General features: G+C 38.9%; 1 protein-coding gene across 1 annotated transcript in view; it reads right to left on the reverse strand.

Annotated features, from left to right (window-relative positions):
- LOC122811677 (aquaporin-4-like) overlaps positions 1 to 17,588 on the reverse strand; it is a 99,495-nt gene extending 81,907 nt beyond the window's left edge. Inside the window, exon 1 of the mRNA XM_044083676.1 lies at positions 17,437 to 17,588. Within this exon, the coding sequence (XP_043939611.1) occupies positions 17,437 to 17,451 (15 nt within the window). The 5' untranslated portion in view covers positions 17,452 to 17,588. The remainder of the gene's footprint in view (positions 1 to 17,436) is intronic.
- Positions 17,589 to 18,061: the final 473 nt, after the last annotated feature.

The following is an 18,061-nucleotide window of genomic DNA, read 5'->3' on the forward strand; positions in this document are numbered from 1 at the left end:
TTGTCAAGAATGTCATCCCAGGCAGACAGACACTGGATCCCCTTTGAATGACACCAGAAACTTAGCCAATTTTTGAAATCGAGAATTCTTTATACCGTGGTATCATTATTGCTAAGGGCAGGAAGGGTCAGAGTCATACCAGCTCGGGCTACATGATCAGAGAGCTCTTCCATGTCTCTTTTCATGTAGTCCAGGGAGGTATGGCTCAGGTCATTCACACCAACATGGACAATGACAGAGTCATATTTGTAGTTGTTCTGGAGTGACCTGAGTGCTTGTGTTATGTGGCGGATCCTGGCACCCGACAGGCAGCTAACAGTAACTTTCTCCTTATTCAGCCTAGTGAGTGGGACGTCAGTGTGCCTGACTATAGAGTCCCCTATTACTAGTATGTTGGGTATGTTATTTTGCACACGGGTTTTGTGAAGTGTGTTTCATGGTTTGTGTTGGGGGGTGGAGGTTGCTTGGATGTTTGCTTTGGAGGTCTCTGTTGGTTATGCAGATTTTTATTTAGAGCCTCCGAGTATGGTTCCATGTATTTATGTGTGTTTTTTGCCAGTGCTGGTTTAATGGGTTTATGTGAGACTGGTGGTGTAATGCAAGTATTTCCCTTCTCCTCTTGACTGTCTGATCCAGTCTTGGGTTGAGAGAGCTTAGCCTCCAGTTTGGCTGTATAATTGCATCTCTCGCATGTATTAGTGTTTGGTGGTAGGAGGAAATTTATCTCTTCTAGGTCTTTGTTTTCACACTGGGAGAGCTAGAATTAAGCTGTTACTCAGTGGGCAGACATCTTAGAAGTCAGTCAAAATCATTTTTTGATGCAGAACATGCAAAGGAGGAAATACAAAGATTTGTCCAACAAAAAGTGAACTATCAAACAGAAGAGGATTCTGATATAGAGAGACCATGCCAGTGAAACATTTTCCAATGTTCTAAAGGAAAATGCTTGAGAGACATAAAAAAGCACAAGAGTTGACTACAAGAACCAAGATTATGTTGGAAATGAACCAGAGATTGGATTTGGGAGACAAAGAGCAGCAGGAAGAAAACCAACAACTAAGAAATGGATGAATAAATGTCGGATTACATAGCATTATTCACAACTGAGAAATGTGACAGAACAAGAAATACTGGACTTTTTGACTTTGTTAAACTTGCAGGAAGGAAAGAGTTAGCTGTAAGTAAATTAAAATTTTGTTCATAACATTATTTTTATAATAGAAGACATACACTGCATGTTATAAAGTAAACTTTTTCAGTACTTTTTGTGTGTAATAGGGACACTAACGTGAACAGGTATCCCTATTGTTTCCCCTTTCTTTCTTCTGAATTCGTTTTAAGAAATGTAGGCATTGTAATATACAAAGAGAAGACAGTCTGGGCAAAAGAACGTGATATAAGAAAAATGTATATGCTTTTTCTTACTTTTGCATGGTAGTGGAAATTATTCAGGAGTTATTACAGAAAATAGAAATTTCTTCTGAAAGTATAACTATAGAGTGGGATAAAATTAAAGTAGAGTTTAAAAATAGAGTAGAACAAAGGAAAAGATCTATGGTTAAGAAGTAACAAGAATTATTTTGAGGGACTGACAAAGTTTAAAGTATTGTAGAATGGGGAGAATTTCACAGAAGAAGAAGTACAATTGCAAAGTGCTAAAGAGAAAATAAGGGACTACATTGATATATGCAAGAGTTTAGAAAGATTGCTGTTAAGCAACAGTTTTTTGATAATAACTCCAAAGCACAAAAACATTTAGCACAACAACTCAGGCAACAGAAATTAGAAAGGGTTGTTGCCAAGCTTAAGGAGAATATAAAATGGAAAATAACCAGAGGTCATGTAGGGGTATTAGAAATATGTCAGACAGTTTATGAAAATCTATATAAAAGTAGAGAAATGTGGAAATCAAGAAAAAGAACAAATGGAAATGTTTATGGATGAATTAATTATGCCAAGGTTAGAGGTAGATGAAGCTCAATTACAAACAGTTAGGATAAGAGTAAAAACAGGATATGAAGAAATTAGATAAAAATTATAATGTATAAGCAATCTACAAGAAAGTCCACAGGAATAGGTGGTATTCCTGTGGATGTTTGGAAGCTGGGAGGGAAGAAAGTGATAAAGATCTGGAAGGTTTTATTTAACAGTATTTTAAAAGGAAGAGAAACACCAACATCCTGGAAGAAAGTGATGGTTGCCGTAATACCTAAAGATTGTAAAGACCCATCAGGTCCACCTTCATATAGGCACATTTCAGTTCTAAACCATGATTATAAAGTCTTTATGTCTATAATGGCTAAACTAATGGCAAAGGCGATGTTAAAATTAAAGTGAGGGGTTCCCCTCGGATAAGTTTTGATTAGAGGAGCCAGGCATGGTGTCCTCTTTACCCTTTGTTATTTGCGTTATATTTAGAATCATTGGTAGAGAAGATAAATGACTCAGAAATTCAAGGATATAATTGGTATGGTAGTCAAGAATAGTTGCATTTCTATTTGCAGATGATATTATTTCATATTTGATAAAACCAGAAAATGACATTTCAGTGTTGTGGAACATTCTGAGACAGTTTCAAGTCTTTTTGGGATACAAAATTAATGAAAATAAAACGAAGGCAATAGCTGTAAACTATGTAGCCAAACATGAAATGGTTCAGCAATACCTATATTTATGGGTACATGTTAAAATGAAGTACTTAGGAGTATGCATTAAAATTATTCTATTATGGCAGCTAAGGATATGTGGGAAGAGACTAAACAAAAGATAATACAAAAGCTGAGAAATCGAAAGCTCTGTTTTATGGTTAGCAAGACACAAGCAGTGAAAATGTTTTTAGACTCTCTAGTTATATACACAGGTCAGGCATATTTTTATCAACCAGAAGAGAAGTTGTTGATAGAAATTAGTAAAATGTTGAAGGATTTTATCTGGGAGGGGAAGAGGGCAAGAGTCTAGAGGGATAAGTTGATCCTTCCAGTAGAACAAGGTTGTTTATGATTACATGATTTGAAAGGGTATTTCAGAGCTACACAGTTAAGGCTCATATACACAGCACAAGCAGAAAACTACAATTCAAAGTAGAAAGTGATGATGATGAAACGTGAGAAGATCAAGAAACAAGGAGAGTCTGGGATTGTGGATGCAGATCCTTAAGGAGAATAACAATAACCATACAGAGTATTATACTCATAGAGTACCAGAAAGTATTCTAAGAACTAAGCCAACATGGGGATGAAGAAAGGAGAGTCTACTAATAGGTATGACTGCAATTAAGGGTAGCTACAATAGATAAGAGAGGCTGGAATTTACCTCAGAAAAGTGGCAAAGGAACCAAGGTATTGGCAAGCAAATAATGAGAGAGCAAAAGGTAATAAAATCAGAGTATATGCAAAGACAAAGAAATAGAGGGTTTCTAAGTGAAAGACCAGCACTGGTAGAGGTTTTAATAGAATCTAGAACAGAAGCTTCTGTTAAAAAAAGGGATAATTAGTATGGGATATAAAATATCATATGATAAGTATAGGAATCAATCAGAGGACATTAGAAAGGAGTGGGATGAGAGACTGGAGAAACAATTCACAAAGAAACAATGAGGCATATATGTATGGCTCCCAAATATGCAACAATGTCTGGAAGATTTAGGATCTTTGCTTGGAAGTGTTTGCATAGGTATAGCCCAAGCAGACTACAAATTAGTTTTCCTCAGGTAGGTTGCAAATATTGGAGGTGTTATAGGGAAGAAAGAGGTAATTTGCAACATGTTCTCTGGGAGTGTAATGAGTTGGCAGACAAATTCCCTGCAGACTACTCTGTCAGAAATACCAGTTGAGCAAATTGGTATAACCAAAAAAATTATTTTTTGAGCTGTGAAACAAAATCAGAATTGTCTAGACATAGTAAGGCCTCTCTGGGTTTAATTTTGGTGGCTGCCAAAAAAACAATTACTAGAAAATGGAAATCAAAGTTTAAACCAACTGTACTAAAAGTTGTGAATATAGTAACAGAGATAAAGGAACTGGAAGTGGGATCTTTACAAAAGGGTAGGAGCAAATTACATAGAAAAAATAGGAATTGTGGGAACAATACATGCAGAATAATGTCTTGGAGGAGGAATGAGGTTTAACAAAATGCAGGAATTATATAGGCTTTGTAGTATTTGACTGACAAATGGCTGGATAGATGATAAGTGATGTATAATGTTTGGAACTGAAAATCTGTCAATGTGATTTGTTTTCGTTTATGTAAATGTATGATTGCTTATGTCATAAATGATAATTTAATAAAGATGTTTCTTGTTTAAAAATATTATGTGGAGAGGCAAGTTTCCTTATACAGTAAAACAAACCATGATGACCTCAAAACAGCTATTGAGTGGTGAGAAATTGAAATTATGGCTTAATATGCACTTGCCTTTTGGTTATAAAAATATCTGCATTTTAGGAGAAGTGAGTTGAGGCTCTGGAAATACAGAAATGCTAGACTTATGTCATACCTCTCTACTGTACCAAATTCCTTGGTATTTCCTTGTTTAGGGTTCAAAATAATAGGATGCAATAAATTCCCAATTGGCCCCTTTAAATCCTGATTTGGTGGATAGCTGTAAATTCACACTAGCAATGGAAAAAAATGATCCGGACATGCTTAAAACATTTTTAAGGACTTTAGGACTAAAAACAAAACAGGATTGTGCTATATACAGACTTGGATGTTAGAAGACAGAGCATATCATTGTGTATAGCCATACTTTGACAATACGTGAATCATTTTTTGTGTAATTATATTATGAGCTAATACTGTCATATCCTGTACATCTTTATGTGGACTGTCTTTTTGGCCAGGTAGGAAGTAGGCACAGGATTCTTTTCAGTGGTGAGCCACACAGGAACTTGGTTTGATTAACACAGCTTTATTGTCATGCCCACTGCTTTGCTGTGCCAAGCGTAGCATTCTTTTCTCTTTTTTTTTTGACTTCGGAAAACAAGTACATCGAGAGTAAAGAGCTATTCAATTACCCGGGATAGTCCACTCTAGAATGTAATAACTGTCTATAACTCATGAATATTCTACATCTCCTTACTATCCTACTCCTCTTACATTTAAAATAAATTAGAAAGAATAAGTTAGAATGCTCTTATTTTGAATGTATATTTTGCTTCATTGTTTAGTTAAGTGTTTTGTAACCTGTGTTTTGGAGCTTTTCTCCCAGACCTCCATGAAAATGGACATGCATCGTCAACAAATGTAAAATAAAATAAATAAAATAAAATAAAATAAAACTATTATAAAAATACATTTCTGACTACATATAGGTTCATAGGTTTATACTAGGCTATCTGCCCTAAGGCATTTATAAGCCTAGCCCAGAGTTTTTGTGGCTTACGCCACCCCTTATGTTAAAAAATACTGTGCCCATTAGTTTGTTGTGCCTCTGTCCAGCAGTGACACAGAGATGATTCCTGGGGTAAACCTATGATCTCCCATCCACCGGTCAAGATTTCTCTTGAACAGAGCCAGCGAGGTGCTCTGCCTCACATGGACCGGGATTTTATTCCACAACATAGGGAGTCTTTGGGTGACAAATCTATCCCTCCAGCATGTCCTATTTATATCCGTGATAAGGTTTAAGTCACTTGCTCTAGTGGATCTGGTAGATTTGGATTTTTTGAGGTGGAGCATGCCCATTAATTCCGGGTTGGACATGGCCTTGTATGTCAGGCACAGGTCACCTCTGAGCAGACGGTATGCGACTGAATAGAGCTGGAGTTTCTTCAGTCTGGCAGCATATGACAGATTTTGGAGACCCTTTATCCTTTTGGTGAGGAACTTTTGGGGTCTCTCCAATTGCTGCAGGTGTCGGGTGAGATACATCCCGAATGGGGCATTGTACTCGATCATTGGTCTGATAAGTGAAGAGTACAGGGGAACAGTAACCTCACTTGATCTGGATGTGAATCCCTTCATGATCAGGTGGGCAATGTAGAAGGTTTTTCTAACCACTTTAGCAATGTGAGTGTCAAAAGAAAGGCCACTGTCAACCTGGGTCCCCAGGTCCCTGATAACCTCTTCTGTGCTTAGTGGATTGCCACCTATATGGTAGCTTGGGGTTACCTTGTTTTTCCCGAAGGGTATGACTATACATTTTTGGCATTTAACTTCAGGCCATGGCTCTGGCACCAGCTATCAGTTTCCGTGAGACCCCTCTGAAGGATATCTGTGTCCGATGTACTTTCCACTATGGCTCCCAGTTTGCAGTCATCTGCAGACTTTGTCAGCCATAGTCCTCCTATGTTAGCCTGTACTTCTGAGAAGTAGATGCCGAACAACACGGGGCCAAGGACTGAGCCCTGTGGGACAACACTTGTGACTGGCTTGGAGTCTGACATGGTGCCAGCTACTCTAACCCTGTGGGTTCTGTCCTTTAGCCAGTTTGCAACCCATCTTGTGACATATGGGTTTACATTTAAGCTGGTAAGTTTCTCTATAATACCTGAGTGGGGTATTGTGTCGAAAGCTTTTGCAAGGTCAAGGTAGGCTGTATGGACTGCCTTTCCCTCATCAATGGCCTTGGTGACTGTTTTGAAGAAGTTGACCAAGTTCAAAAGGCATGATCTGCCCTTGACAAAGCCAAACTAGGTCGGGTCCAATGTCTGCAAGTCCCCTATGTCTTTGTTTATGAGTTCCATTATGATCCTCTCCATAGCTTTGCAGACCAGGCTTGTTAAGCTTATGGGGTGGTAATTACCAGGGTCTGTAGAGGCACCGCCTTTGTGGAGTGGGACCACAGTTGCCGTACGCCACTCCTTGGGCACGTATCCTGTGGTAAGGCTAAGATTAAACAGCTGCCTTATGTGCGGGTTTAGTTCCTCATTGAGTTCGTGTAGCACACAGCCGGGGACACCATCTGGTCCCATTGATGCTGTGTTTTTAGCTTTAGAGAGAGCAGCTTTCACCTGCGCATTGGAGATGTCTGGGAGGCTGCACTCCGCTGGGATAGTTATCTCTCCTTTTGGGGGGGGGGGGGTGAAGTTTGCACTGAACCTGTCTGCCAGTATGTTGGCAATGTCTGTGGGTTCAGTGATTTTTGTATCATTTTGGACTAATTCTGAGCATATCTGGGAGTTTCCACCCAGGTTTCTAACATAGCTGAAGAAGGCCTTATGATTGTCTTTTGAATCTATGGCAATTTTTCTCTCAAAGTTGGCCTTGGATGATTTTATGAGTGCTCGTATTGTTTTACTAATAATGATCAAAGGTGTCTTCTCTTTTATGGATTTTGCTATATCATGTAACAGCTTTCTCCTCTTATTGTAAAGTTTGTTTATGGCTGGGGTCCACCAGACTGGATGTTTGCCCTTGGTGGAAAGAGTCTTGGTTTTATTAGGGATTGCCTGATCCATGCAGTCCTGGAGGTGTTCGTAGAAGGCATTTGTAAGGGCTTCCACAGCTTGGGTTGTGGTTTCCACTGGCTCGGGGGCCTTGAAGGATACCACACCAGTCTTGAGTAGTGTGAAGTCTGCTTTAGAGAAGTTCTTCACTGTGGTCTTTTTTGTTTGGGGTGGGGGCGGGATGTGGATATCGAGTGAGATTAGTTTATGATCTGATCTCACCAATGAGGGATATACTTCCGGTGTGGAGCATTTTGTCCCCATGTTTGTGATGATGAGATCTAGTATATTTTCTCCTCTTGTGGGAACGGTGACTAGTTGTTCCATGGCATTTGAATTTATGAACTCCAGGAACCTTTGGGCTAGAAAGTTTGGGCTTGAGTAATGTTCCCAGTCTATATTCGGGTAGTTGAAGTCACCCAATATAATGGTGTTTGGAGATACATTTATACCCTCCAGTGTCTTCAGGAAGGCTGTGTGGGGTTCCTGAGTTTGAGAGGGTGGCCTGTAGCATGCTACAAATTGTAGAGCAGTTTTGCCTATGGTTAATTGCACCTGGATGGTTTCCGATGCTTCGTGCGTTGCCACCAACCTGGAGGTGTGGGTATCCTTGATGAATATGGATACACCCCCTCCTTTTGTGGTGTGGTCTGGGATTTGGGGCCGGAACGCATGATATGAGGTAAAACCTGATAGTGCCGGGGTGGTCTCAGGAGCCTTGAACCAGGTTTCAGTCACAGCACAGACATCGATGTTATCCATACTGAGAAGGGCCTCGAGTGCGTGCATTTTGAGATTTAGACTTCTGGCATTGAGCAGCATTACCCTTAGTTTCTTCCCATTTTTGTTTTCTAGCATGGTAGGTTTAGAATTTGAGCCTTGCCTAAAAAAGGCACTATGGGGGTGGCAAGAGCCTTAGCCAATATCCGGAATCCCAGGTGTGACAGGTGCAAGCCGTCCCTTGCGAAGCAGCGTGGCTTGTCAAGCATGTCATCCCAGGCAGACAGACACTGGATCCCCTTTGAATGACACCAGAAATTAAGCCAATTATTAAAGCTGATCATCTTGTCTCTATGTTGTGGCATCATTCTTGGTGAAGGAAGGATGCTGCTCAGGGTCAGGGTCATACCTGCCTGGGCTACATAATCAGAGAGCTCCTCTATGTCTCTTTTCATGTAGTCCAGGGAGGTACATCTCAGGTCGTTCACACCAGCATGGACAATGACTGTGTCATATTTCTACTTGCTGTGGAGTGACCCAAGTGCTTGTGTTATGTGGCGGATTCTAGCGCCCGATAGGCAGCTTACTGTGACCCTCTCCTTGTTCAGCCTGGTGAGTGGGACGTCAGTGTGTCTGACTATGGAGTCACCTATGACAAGTATGTTTGGTGTTGTATTTGGCCTTAAGGGCTGTGACTGCTTTGCACACTGATTTTGTGTTTTATGTGTTGCCTGTGGTGTGTCATGAGGTGGCAGTTGCTTGGATGTCTGCTTTGGAGGCCTCTGCTGTTTAGGTAAATTTTGCTCAGAGCCTCCGAGTATGTCTTTGTGTGTTTATGTGTTTGATTCATTGTTGTGATAGCTTTATGTGAGACTGGTTTTGTGGTGTGTGTAGTTGCCTTCTCCTCCTGTCTGGTCTTGCCAGTCCTGAGTTGAGAGAGCTCAGCCTCCAGTTTGGCTAAATAGCTGCATCTCTCGCAAGTATTTGTGTTATGTGGGAGGAGGAGAGGGTTGTCTGTGTACATGAGGCAATTGTAACATTGCCTCAATATTCCCAGATTCACCAACTGGACAGGAGAAAACGCCAGCATCTGGCCCTTCGACGTGCTAGAGAAATTAAGAAGTTTGGGGTGTAACTGAATGAGAGAGGACGTAGTAAGGAAGTGGGTACTCCTGGGGGGGGGGGTCGCTAGTGAGGGACTTTGTATAATACAGAAGTGCTAAGCCTGAAAAGAAGATGCTTGTAAGACAAGTGCTGAGCTTTTTTTTTTTTTTTTTTGGAGAAAAAAAAAAGCTTTTTAGGAACAAGTGCTGAGCTTTTTAGTTAAGGGATATACTGTTTAGATTACTAGTAGAGCAGTTCGTGTGTACATCTGCCATGATACAAAATAAATAGTATATAGACAACTGAAAGGTATGACACAATCAGGATTGATTAAATTAAATCTTTAAGTCACATTTCTCACTTTTCTGGTTGCCAGTTAAAGTGAACAAAGACTAGTCCTGATTTGGGACTTTTATCCCGTATTATTTTCTTTGTATATTTCTTACCGAAAGATGAAAGCCAATTTCCTAAGTAACTCTTGCAATCCAGGAACTGATATTTTTGACACATTACTCCAGTAAACTAGCAAAATATCCAGGAAAATAGAAGGACAAAGATAAGTGATGTACCAATTAATTAAGACAGTGAGAGACAGACATTTACTGCTGTTGTACCACCCATTCCACGTATGGTACGTAGCAGCAATCAAATCACCAACCCTTCAGACTGATATACACATAGCTGACAGAAGTTCCTGGGCTGACTCGCTTACTTGGTAAACAAACGAGAAAGAAAGAAAGAAACTGGGTAATCACAGGGAAAAAAAGGCATGCCTGACTCATACATGGGACTACAGATTTAACTTCTCCTTGTCATTTGTGGGCCATGGCAGACATTCAGCATGTAAGTAAAATGCACAACAATGCACACTTTAGCCAAGAGTAAGACAGAGTGGCATAATCAAATATGATGCAGGCCATAAAGTTATACATCCCCACTGCACAAAGCAAGGACACTCGGTAAGGAATCATTGCAGTTCAGGCACACTTCTATACAAAAATGTCTGAGTGACCACTCAAATGACTTGATCCACAGAGTCCAAATTAAGGTTAACTTAATTGCTAGCTTTTCTCTATCAAAAATATAGATTTCCTGTTCTTGATTGTAGGCGTAGTTCTGAAAAGAATAATTAAATTGCTTTCCACTTGCCCTTGTTTAGTCAGGTCTTTTGATTATTTCCCATATGCATTCTGCTAGCTGGTCCCAAGCACTTTTATTACCTATAATAACGCTGTGGTATAACATGACCTTTTTTCAAAATTACATTTTCTGCTCTTTGGACCTCACTCAGCATTAGTATTTTCAATTAGCCCTTGTTCTGCAACAAAAATATTTGTAATTCCTTGTTCATTTAGCACTGTCTACTATTGCTGAAGTGAAAATGGAAGGAAAGTTTACTTCACTACCACCCCTTTAAAGAGCAGCAGCCTTCACAACAGATGTCCATGTTTTCTCTCTGTCCATTTCAGTCCACTGTGTGTGTGTTTGAGATATTGTGAGTGTTATGTCTGTATATACATCTTTGTGTATCTCTGTGCACAGATGTGGATATGTGTGCATCTGTATGCATATGTTTGTGTGTGTGTGTGTGTGTGTGTGTGTGTGTGTGTGTGTGTGTGTGTGTGTGTGTGTGTGTGTGTGTGCGCCTGTGTGGGGGGTTTATATAAATGTCTATATGTGTGCATGTCTGTGCTTCTGTATGTGCCTGTATGTGCCTGTATGTGCCTGTTTGTGCGTATGTGTGTATGGGTGTGTGTTGTGTGTGCTCACATCTGCGTGTGCTTGGGAACAGATATGGCTGTCTATGTGTCAGTATATGTGTGTGTATGTTTGTTGGTATATCTCTGTGTCTGTTTGTTTTTCTGTGGGATCATGTAGTTATACTCCACACAATCAGCATAGTTCTGTAACCTGCTGTCTAGTTTATTACATGCAGTATGGGATTTTGATGCCAGTCTGAGCAGTATTTTTCCTTGTGGTATCACGTGCCTGCTGTTGTCAGCAGAGTGGTCCCACGTGTGCAGGACTTTTATGGATGTTTTCCCTATAAACTCTAATGTGTCAAAGAGATGCACAACAAGGTTCAGAACCCTGCAGCATGTACTTTGCATCACATAGCCAGACAAAGTAACTTTGTGTAATTTAACAGACTATACTGTGTACGTTCACAGACATTTGGGGAGGAGATGAGATCATCCCATCTTTACTTTGTAAGCATGTTCAGGCTCAGTGTAGAAAAAAAACAGATCTGTTACTTACCATAAAGTTGACGATCATTTCTTGCAGTAATCACTACACTGCAGAAGCAGCTAGGGGCATGTTCGCTTAATGTGTGCTTGTTGATTATACTAAAAACAGACCCTCTTTCCTTCTTAATATTACATAACAGTAACAGCAGACATTGCAAAGACAGCTCTTATCACCATCCAATGCATACATTTGATTGTGATTTGTTTTTGAATTTTAGATGACCTAGTTATACTCCACATGAAGAATGTGCACTCAGTCATGCTTATGTGTATGCGTGTGTTTGTGTGTCTATGAGTGTGTGTGTGTGTGTGTGTGTGTGTGTGTGTGTGTGTGTGTGTGTGTGTGTGTGTGTGTGTGTGTGTGTGTGTGTGTGCGTGTGTGTGTATATATACGTGTGTTGTAAGAGGCATCACTACTTTCAGAACTTGTCTGTTCTTCAATTTGTGTTTGAATATTGGTATCCCACAATTTCAATGGAGTGGGTGTGGTTGCATAATTATGTATGCACATTTTATGTTAAATCAGTGTCCAGATTTTTGGCAAGTTGTACATATTTTTCATGGGCCTTTGTCCAGATAGTTGATGTTTCAAAGATGAGAGATATGGCTTATGTTCTGGGAGTACCTGAGAAGTGGTGTAGGGTAGGGTACTTGAAACAAAAATATACAGTAGCTCATTTTAAATGAACATTGAGGTTGTAATTTGAAGGCATGTTGAGTACAGTAAGAATTCTATGTCTAAAATGAATTGAAGGGAAATATGTAGTCACACTGGTATTATTATTGATGGAGGGTGCAGGCTACCTGCTATTGACTATGATTTTAGTAAATTTGGCATTTACAGCACTAAGAAAACTTAAAAACAAAGCGCTGTACAAAAAGAAGAAAAATCAAGTAAGGGACATAGGATGAGAAGCAGATATTCAAAGCTGGTAATATTTATGCAAGTTGCTAAGATATGTTATTAATCCACAATGTTCGCTTGGAAGTGTTTACACAACTTTTTAGTACTCCAGCAAGGTTGTGAAGGATGTACCTCCAGAAGATCCAACATGCCAGAATTGTGATACAGGAGCTTACATGACAATGGAGTATATCTTCTGGTCCTGTCAAGAGACTCAGTACATTCAAATTTGAGTGGCAAATACTATTAGCAGAATTGCTAGATAAGGCAATAACAATTACCAAGTTACTATTGTTGCTAAGAGATGGCAAATGAACATACCTGATGAAAACTGAACAAACATTATTAAATCTGATTATGACAGCAATAACTAATACGTGGAAATCTAAACTTGAAGCAATAATTGCTGAAGTAATAGTTACTGTCAATGAAGTGCAGAAGAGCAAAAACAGACCTGCAAAGCAATACTCTTGACGTGAGTTTGTATTTAGATGGCTGCCATGGTATACATATAAGGATACACTGTAGTGAAACTTGGAATAAAGTCAACCCTGGCAGACACAGTAGTCAAAAGTTCTCTTTGTATGTTGCTATGATGTTTTGTTGTTGAGAATTTCTTAATGAGATTAACAGTGTGAAACTTTTGTCACCCCTGCAAAGGATTAGATCCTATAGACTAGAAATGTGAGTGGAAGCATAAAGTGAAGGGAATGAATAATGAAATTATTGTCATCTGAATGTAGTACTGTGGTGGTGGTGCTGCAGTAGCGTTGTTGCCTCACAGTAAGACATTGTCCTGTTTGATTCTCAGCTAGAGCGTCTTCTGTGTGGAGACATGCGTGAATGGGCATACCTTCATTGAAGGTTGTGCGTCAGGGCCGGCAACTCGGCACGTAAAAATCTACTGCCAATCATTGGCGGACCGGAGTTCCGCTGTGGCGACCCCTAACCGGGAAAAGCTGAAAGACACAACAACATTGTCATCTGAATGTACCCTATGGAAGTTTGTAACATCGTCATGAATTAAAAGTGATTTACATGTGATGCCAGACAGATGTGGGATATCAACAGATAAGATGAATGAAATGAATATGTGTTTCTTTCTGTGCTACTCTTTTCTTTTGTCTTCAGGTTCATGATTTATTTAAAGTTTGTGATTACATTCATGCTTCTCAGTAGGGTTAACATCTGTCCCACTTTGCGAAGGATAGTCCCTCTTTGGGCAGTTGTGTCCTGACAAAAAATATTAAAAATGGCAAATGTCCTGAGATTGTAGGACATAATTATATCCTATATTTTATGTAATAGCTGCATAAAACAGTTATTCTGTATCTAAAATACCTAAATGTTACAAGAAACAGAATAAGCAACTAAAATGCTACAAGAAAAAGCTTTTATTTAGGCAAAAATGTTAAGTTCTATCCTTTGTACTGACCGTGGGTGTGTCGGCCTGTAAAATCTGATGTTTGTCCCAAAAATGTCCCACTTTGGCCATTTGAAAAGGTGGCAACCCTACTTCTCAGTCCTCAAAATCTTCTGTGCTGATAATAAATAATCAGGTGAAATGAGTAAAAGCGCCTTTGAATGACTACTGCCATCTCAAGTACGGTTGAAATTATTGTTCTGGATTAGGCATGTACAGGAAAATAATGACGGTGCACCTGTCAATGCCTTTTTGCAGAGAAGGTTTAATCTAGGAATTTTAAGCTTGGAATGCACTTGCATGTATTTATGCAATTGGTGTGGAAATTGGTACGATATGTAGGGTTAGTATAATGGTTAAGATGTTTACCTCACAGTCACAAAGTACAAGATTTAATTCTCACTTTTGAAAATAAAATTGGCTAGAATTAAAATGGGCCATCAAGGCAGCTAGTCTAATACTTACCCATGTAAATAAATGAAATATTATAAAAAAAAAAAAAAAAAAAAAAGAGGGATGATTAAAAAATTAAATGTTTCTTTTCAGGTTTGTGCAACAGTGGTCTTTAAATTGTAGTATTTCCAGGTTATGTGACAAATATTACTTTGACTACAGTTGTTAAAAATAACCAATTTCAACAAAAAAATAGATATAACAGTCTCTAGTCCTCAGCTGAAAAGCATGTAAGGAGAAATCCCTAGTTACAAAGAAGTAATATAAATAGGTGTGAGTTTTGCATAATGGTTAAAGTCTTTATCTCATAAACACAAAGTACACGTTCTAACCTCAAATCATTAGCTAAAGTTAAAATGACCTTCCAATACAATTAACCTAATATTCACATATGAAAATTACAATTAAGAAATGCATTAATCAATAAATACATTTTAATTAAGTTCTGTATTCATGTCATATGGCTTAACTATAGTCAGTATAAATGTTTTTCTTTGTTAAAATTAAGTAATTTATGGGCATTCTACATCTAATATGTATAGACACTTTTACTAATACAGTAACCTTCAAATTATAAACATCACCATTATGAAACAAATTAAAATGTGATCCAAAAGGACTTTCAAATCTATTGTTTTTAATATCTCTGACATGCTCCTGCAGTCTTACTTTAAATTTCCTAATAGTTTCACCAATATAAAAAGATTACAAGAGCGTGCCAGGGGATCTATAACTGAATCAGTTTGAGCTGTATACTGATCATTGACTGAAAAATTATTTCACTTAATTTTATTAAAAAAAAAAAAAAAAAAAAACGTATACATAATATCCACACCATTTTCCTCAGGAACATGCTTTTCTCTCGTTATGCGTACGCAGTGTAACTAAACGCTACTACATTTTATTACTGTCCCGTGACACATAATAAAGAGTGTTGTTTTTTAAAGCATTTTATGGCTGTAATCTGCTATATCATAAATATATTCTATCACCAACTACTTTTTTTCTGTATCGTTTTAGCCCCTCTGCTGATCATAAAGCCTTGCCAGTGATACATGGGTCCAGTCATTCTCTGGTGTTGAGAATCATCCTCAGATCAGCCAGAACGAGTGCCTCTACGGGGGGGGGGTGAGATGGCATCATCTGGGTAGACGTGCAGTATGCTTGCGCTCTCACTGGCATCCTGGCAATTGAGACCATTTTTTATGGCCCTCACCCCTCCCCGGTGATGATGTGCATACTTGCATCACTGCAGGGACTGGGGACTGCCATTGCTCTTATTATATCCATGTGTGCTTGTTCCTTCACATGTGCGATAGGAGCTATTGGCACTAGCTTGGGTAGCCACAGTGCATACCCCTTCATAAACCACTCCCTGCTTTCTCTGTTCATGAGACCTACATTATGTGACACTGGCAGTGCAGCAGTCATAGCCATCCTGAAACCATCCCCCCCCCAGGACAGGCACCTCTTACTTCCCTGTCAGTATTGTCAATCACCTGAGTCACTAACTGAACTCTGAGTGCCTGGCCAGTAGTCAAGTTTTTATTCCTGTAAGCTGCTGGACTGGCTATCAGCTATCTTTTAAACAAGAAGTTTCCCAAATAAATTAACTCATGAATCTGGCAGAATTATGTATGCTAAAGTGAAATCAGAGAATGGGATTTATTTTTATTTTGGTAATCCATTAACCTACACACAAATGTCTTTTTTGAGGAACTGGTGAGCAAGTGGAAGGCAAGCAGAGCCTATGGGAATCCAACATACATGTGTTGGGCTGTGCCATTTTTTTCACATTTCATTACGTGTGAAAGACAGGATCACTAGCAACTGCATGCTGCTTCCTACCAAGGGTTGAACAAAAGTATGTAATTCAGGTTTCATGGTAAGGGGCTGGAAGCAACAGTGTGCAAGGAAGATGAAATAAGCAGGCTGCTGTGCTGCAGTAAGTTGCAGCTGTAGCCCTGGTTACCAAGGCTTTATGATATAATGTTAGCAGCTGGTCATCAGCTGCCCCCAGAGCCTCTACTCATCCAACAAGTCTACTGAGCCACCTTTACACCCCAGGACTTCCTTGGACCCATGCTCAGGCCAGCAAGGAAATCAAAGCACCAAGTCTACTGAGTCACCTTTACACCCCAAGACTTCCTCGGACCCATGCTCAGCGCTAGCAAGGCAACTGGTGCAGCATTATACTGCTGCCAAGGAGTGGTTGCATTCCCTGTCCCTTACACAACAGTAACAGACCATGGTAGTACACACATTGGACATCAGCACTGCCTGGCCCCTCACTTCTGTAATTAAATACTGTTTGGCCAATACATTAATGTGCCCCAAGATTCATCCCTTTCACCCCCTCCCAAGGACAGGCCCATTTTCCCTGCCTTTAAATGACAAGCACCAGAGTTAAGAATCAAACCCGGGTTACCTGGACCATAATGGCACAAGCTCTTCCAGTATACTTCAAGGCCTTTTTGGCAAATAAGGGGGGGATAGTGTATTTGGCATTAGAATTACAGACAAAAACAAAAACCAGGTAGCTTTGAACATGGGTCTTGTATAACTTGTGTTAAAAGGGTTATGACATTAAAGTGTCAGCAGTTCGCTGATGCTCATGAAAGTGTTTCAAAAGTAAAAATGTACTAAAGGTACTAGATTTTCTTAAATATACAGAGAAAAAGCATCTGTTCTTATGCATTCAAATCATCGCTATAGTTTACTAGTATTAGTAAATTTAGAAAATGTACTTTTGATGAAAAATATTATGTCGGAAATCTGAATGCGTTTTATGATGAAAACATAGAATTAAATGCAATGCAAACTGAAATATAATCATGACATCTAACTTCTTTGCCTCTTTCAACTAAAAATATAATGCAGAATAATTAAGATTTTATTTCCTTTATAGGCAGCATTTCTTACTGTTTTAAGACCCTATATGCCCATTTCATGATGGAAGCAACATTCATTTAACACATTTAAACATTATGTGTACATAGTGCAAGCATGTGGTCTGAAGTTACAGTGTTTTCTTTTAAATGATAAAAGCAAGCTTTATAAGATTATCCTGGCTCAAATACAAAAACTTATGATATGATATCTGGAAGCCTGGCCTCGGCAATTAGAATGAATTAATAACGTGAAATAATATGATTAATTTATATGAAATATATGATGTTTATTTTCAGCTCTTACCTTTCTGAGAGTCATCTTGTCTGCTGTTGATGCTGAAAAGGATGGTACAGATTACAGCTCCTCTCTAATTTTTCACTTGAAATGCTACGAAAAGATTTTCTGTGAGGACTCAGCCACTTCTACAGACAGAACCCAAATCACATCAGCTTACTCACTGTTATGCTGCCAATTAAAAAGGGTAAGGGACTTATTTCTGAAGAGCTGGCTATTCAAGAACACAAAGGCTCCCAGTGAACAATACATCTTTTATTCTCAGACCTCTCAAATAACAAAAATGTATACATATTCATAGACTTGTAATATAAATGTGGCAGAGCTGAGTTTTATGGGTAGAGAACTGTGTGTGTGTTTACATTTATACTTGAATATGTGAAAACATCAGAACAGGATCATGTTTATCTGTACGGTTCTTTATTTCTATATGTTCATGTGGAAACTAAGTTCCTTCTCAATATATACATTTCAGACAGATCCAATCACATATAGTCCCATATCATTTTTTGTCCACTTCGTACTTCAAAATATTAACTACTGTGGCTTTAAATTTCTTTGCCTATTAATTTTAATTGAATGATGAGCTGCAGATTTTAGCATCTTTTGTTGATTATTATTTAACATTTGTTTA

Source organism: Protopterus annectens, chromosome 9.part0 (assembly GCF_019279795.1).
Source record: "Protopterus annectens isolate FY-2018-M chromosome 9.part0, PAN1.0, whole genome shotgun sequence".
Taxonomy (NCBI): domain Eukaryota; kingdom Metazoa; phylum Chordata; order Ceratodontiformes; family Protopteridae; genus Protopterus; species Protopterus annectens.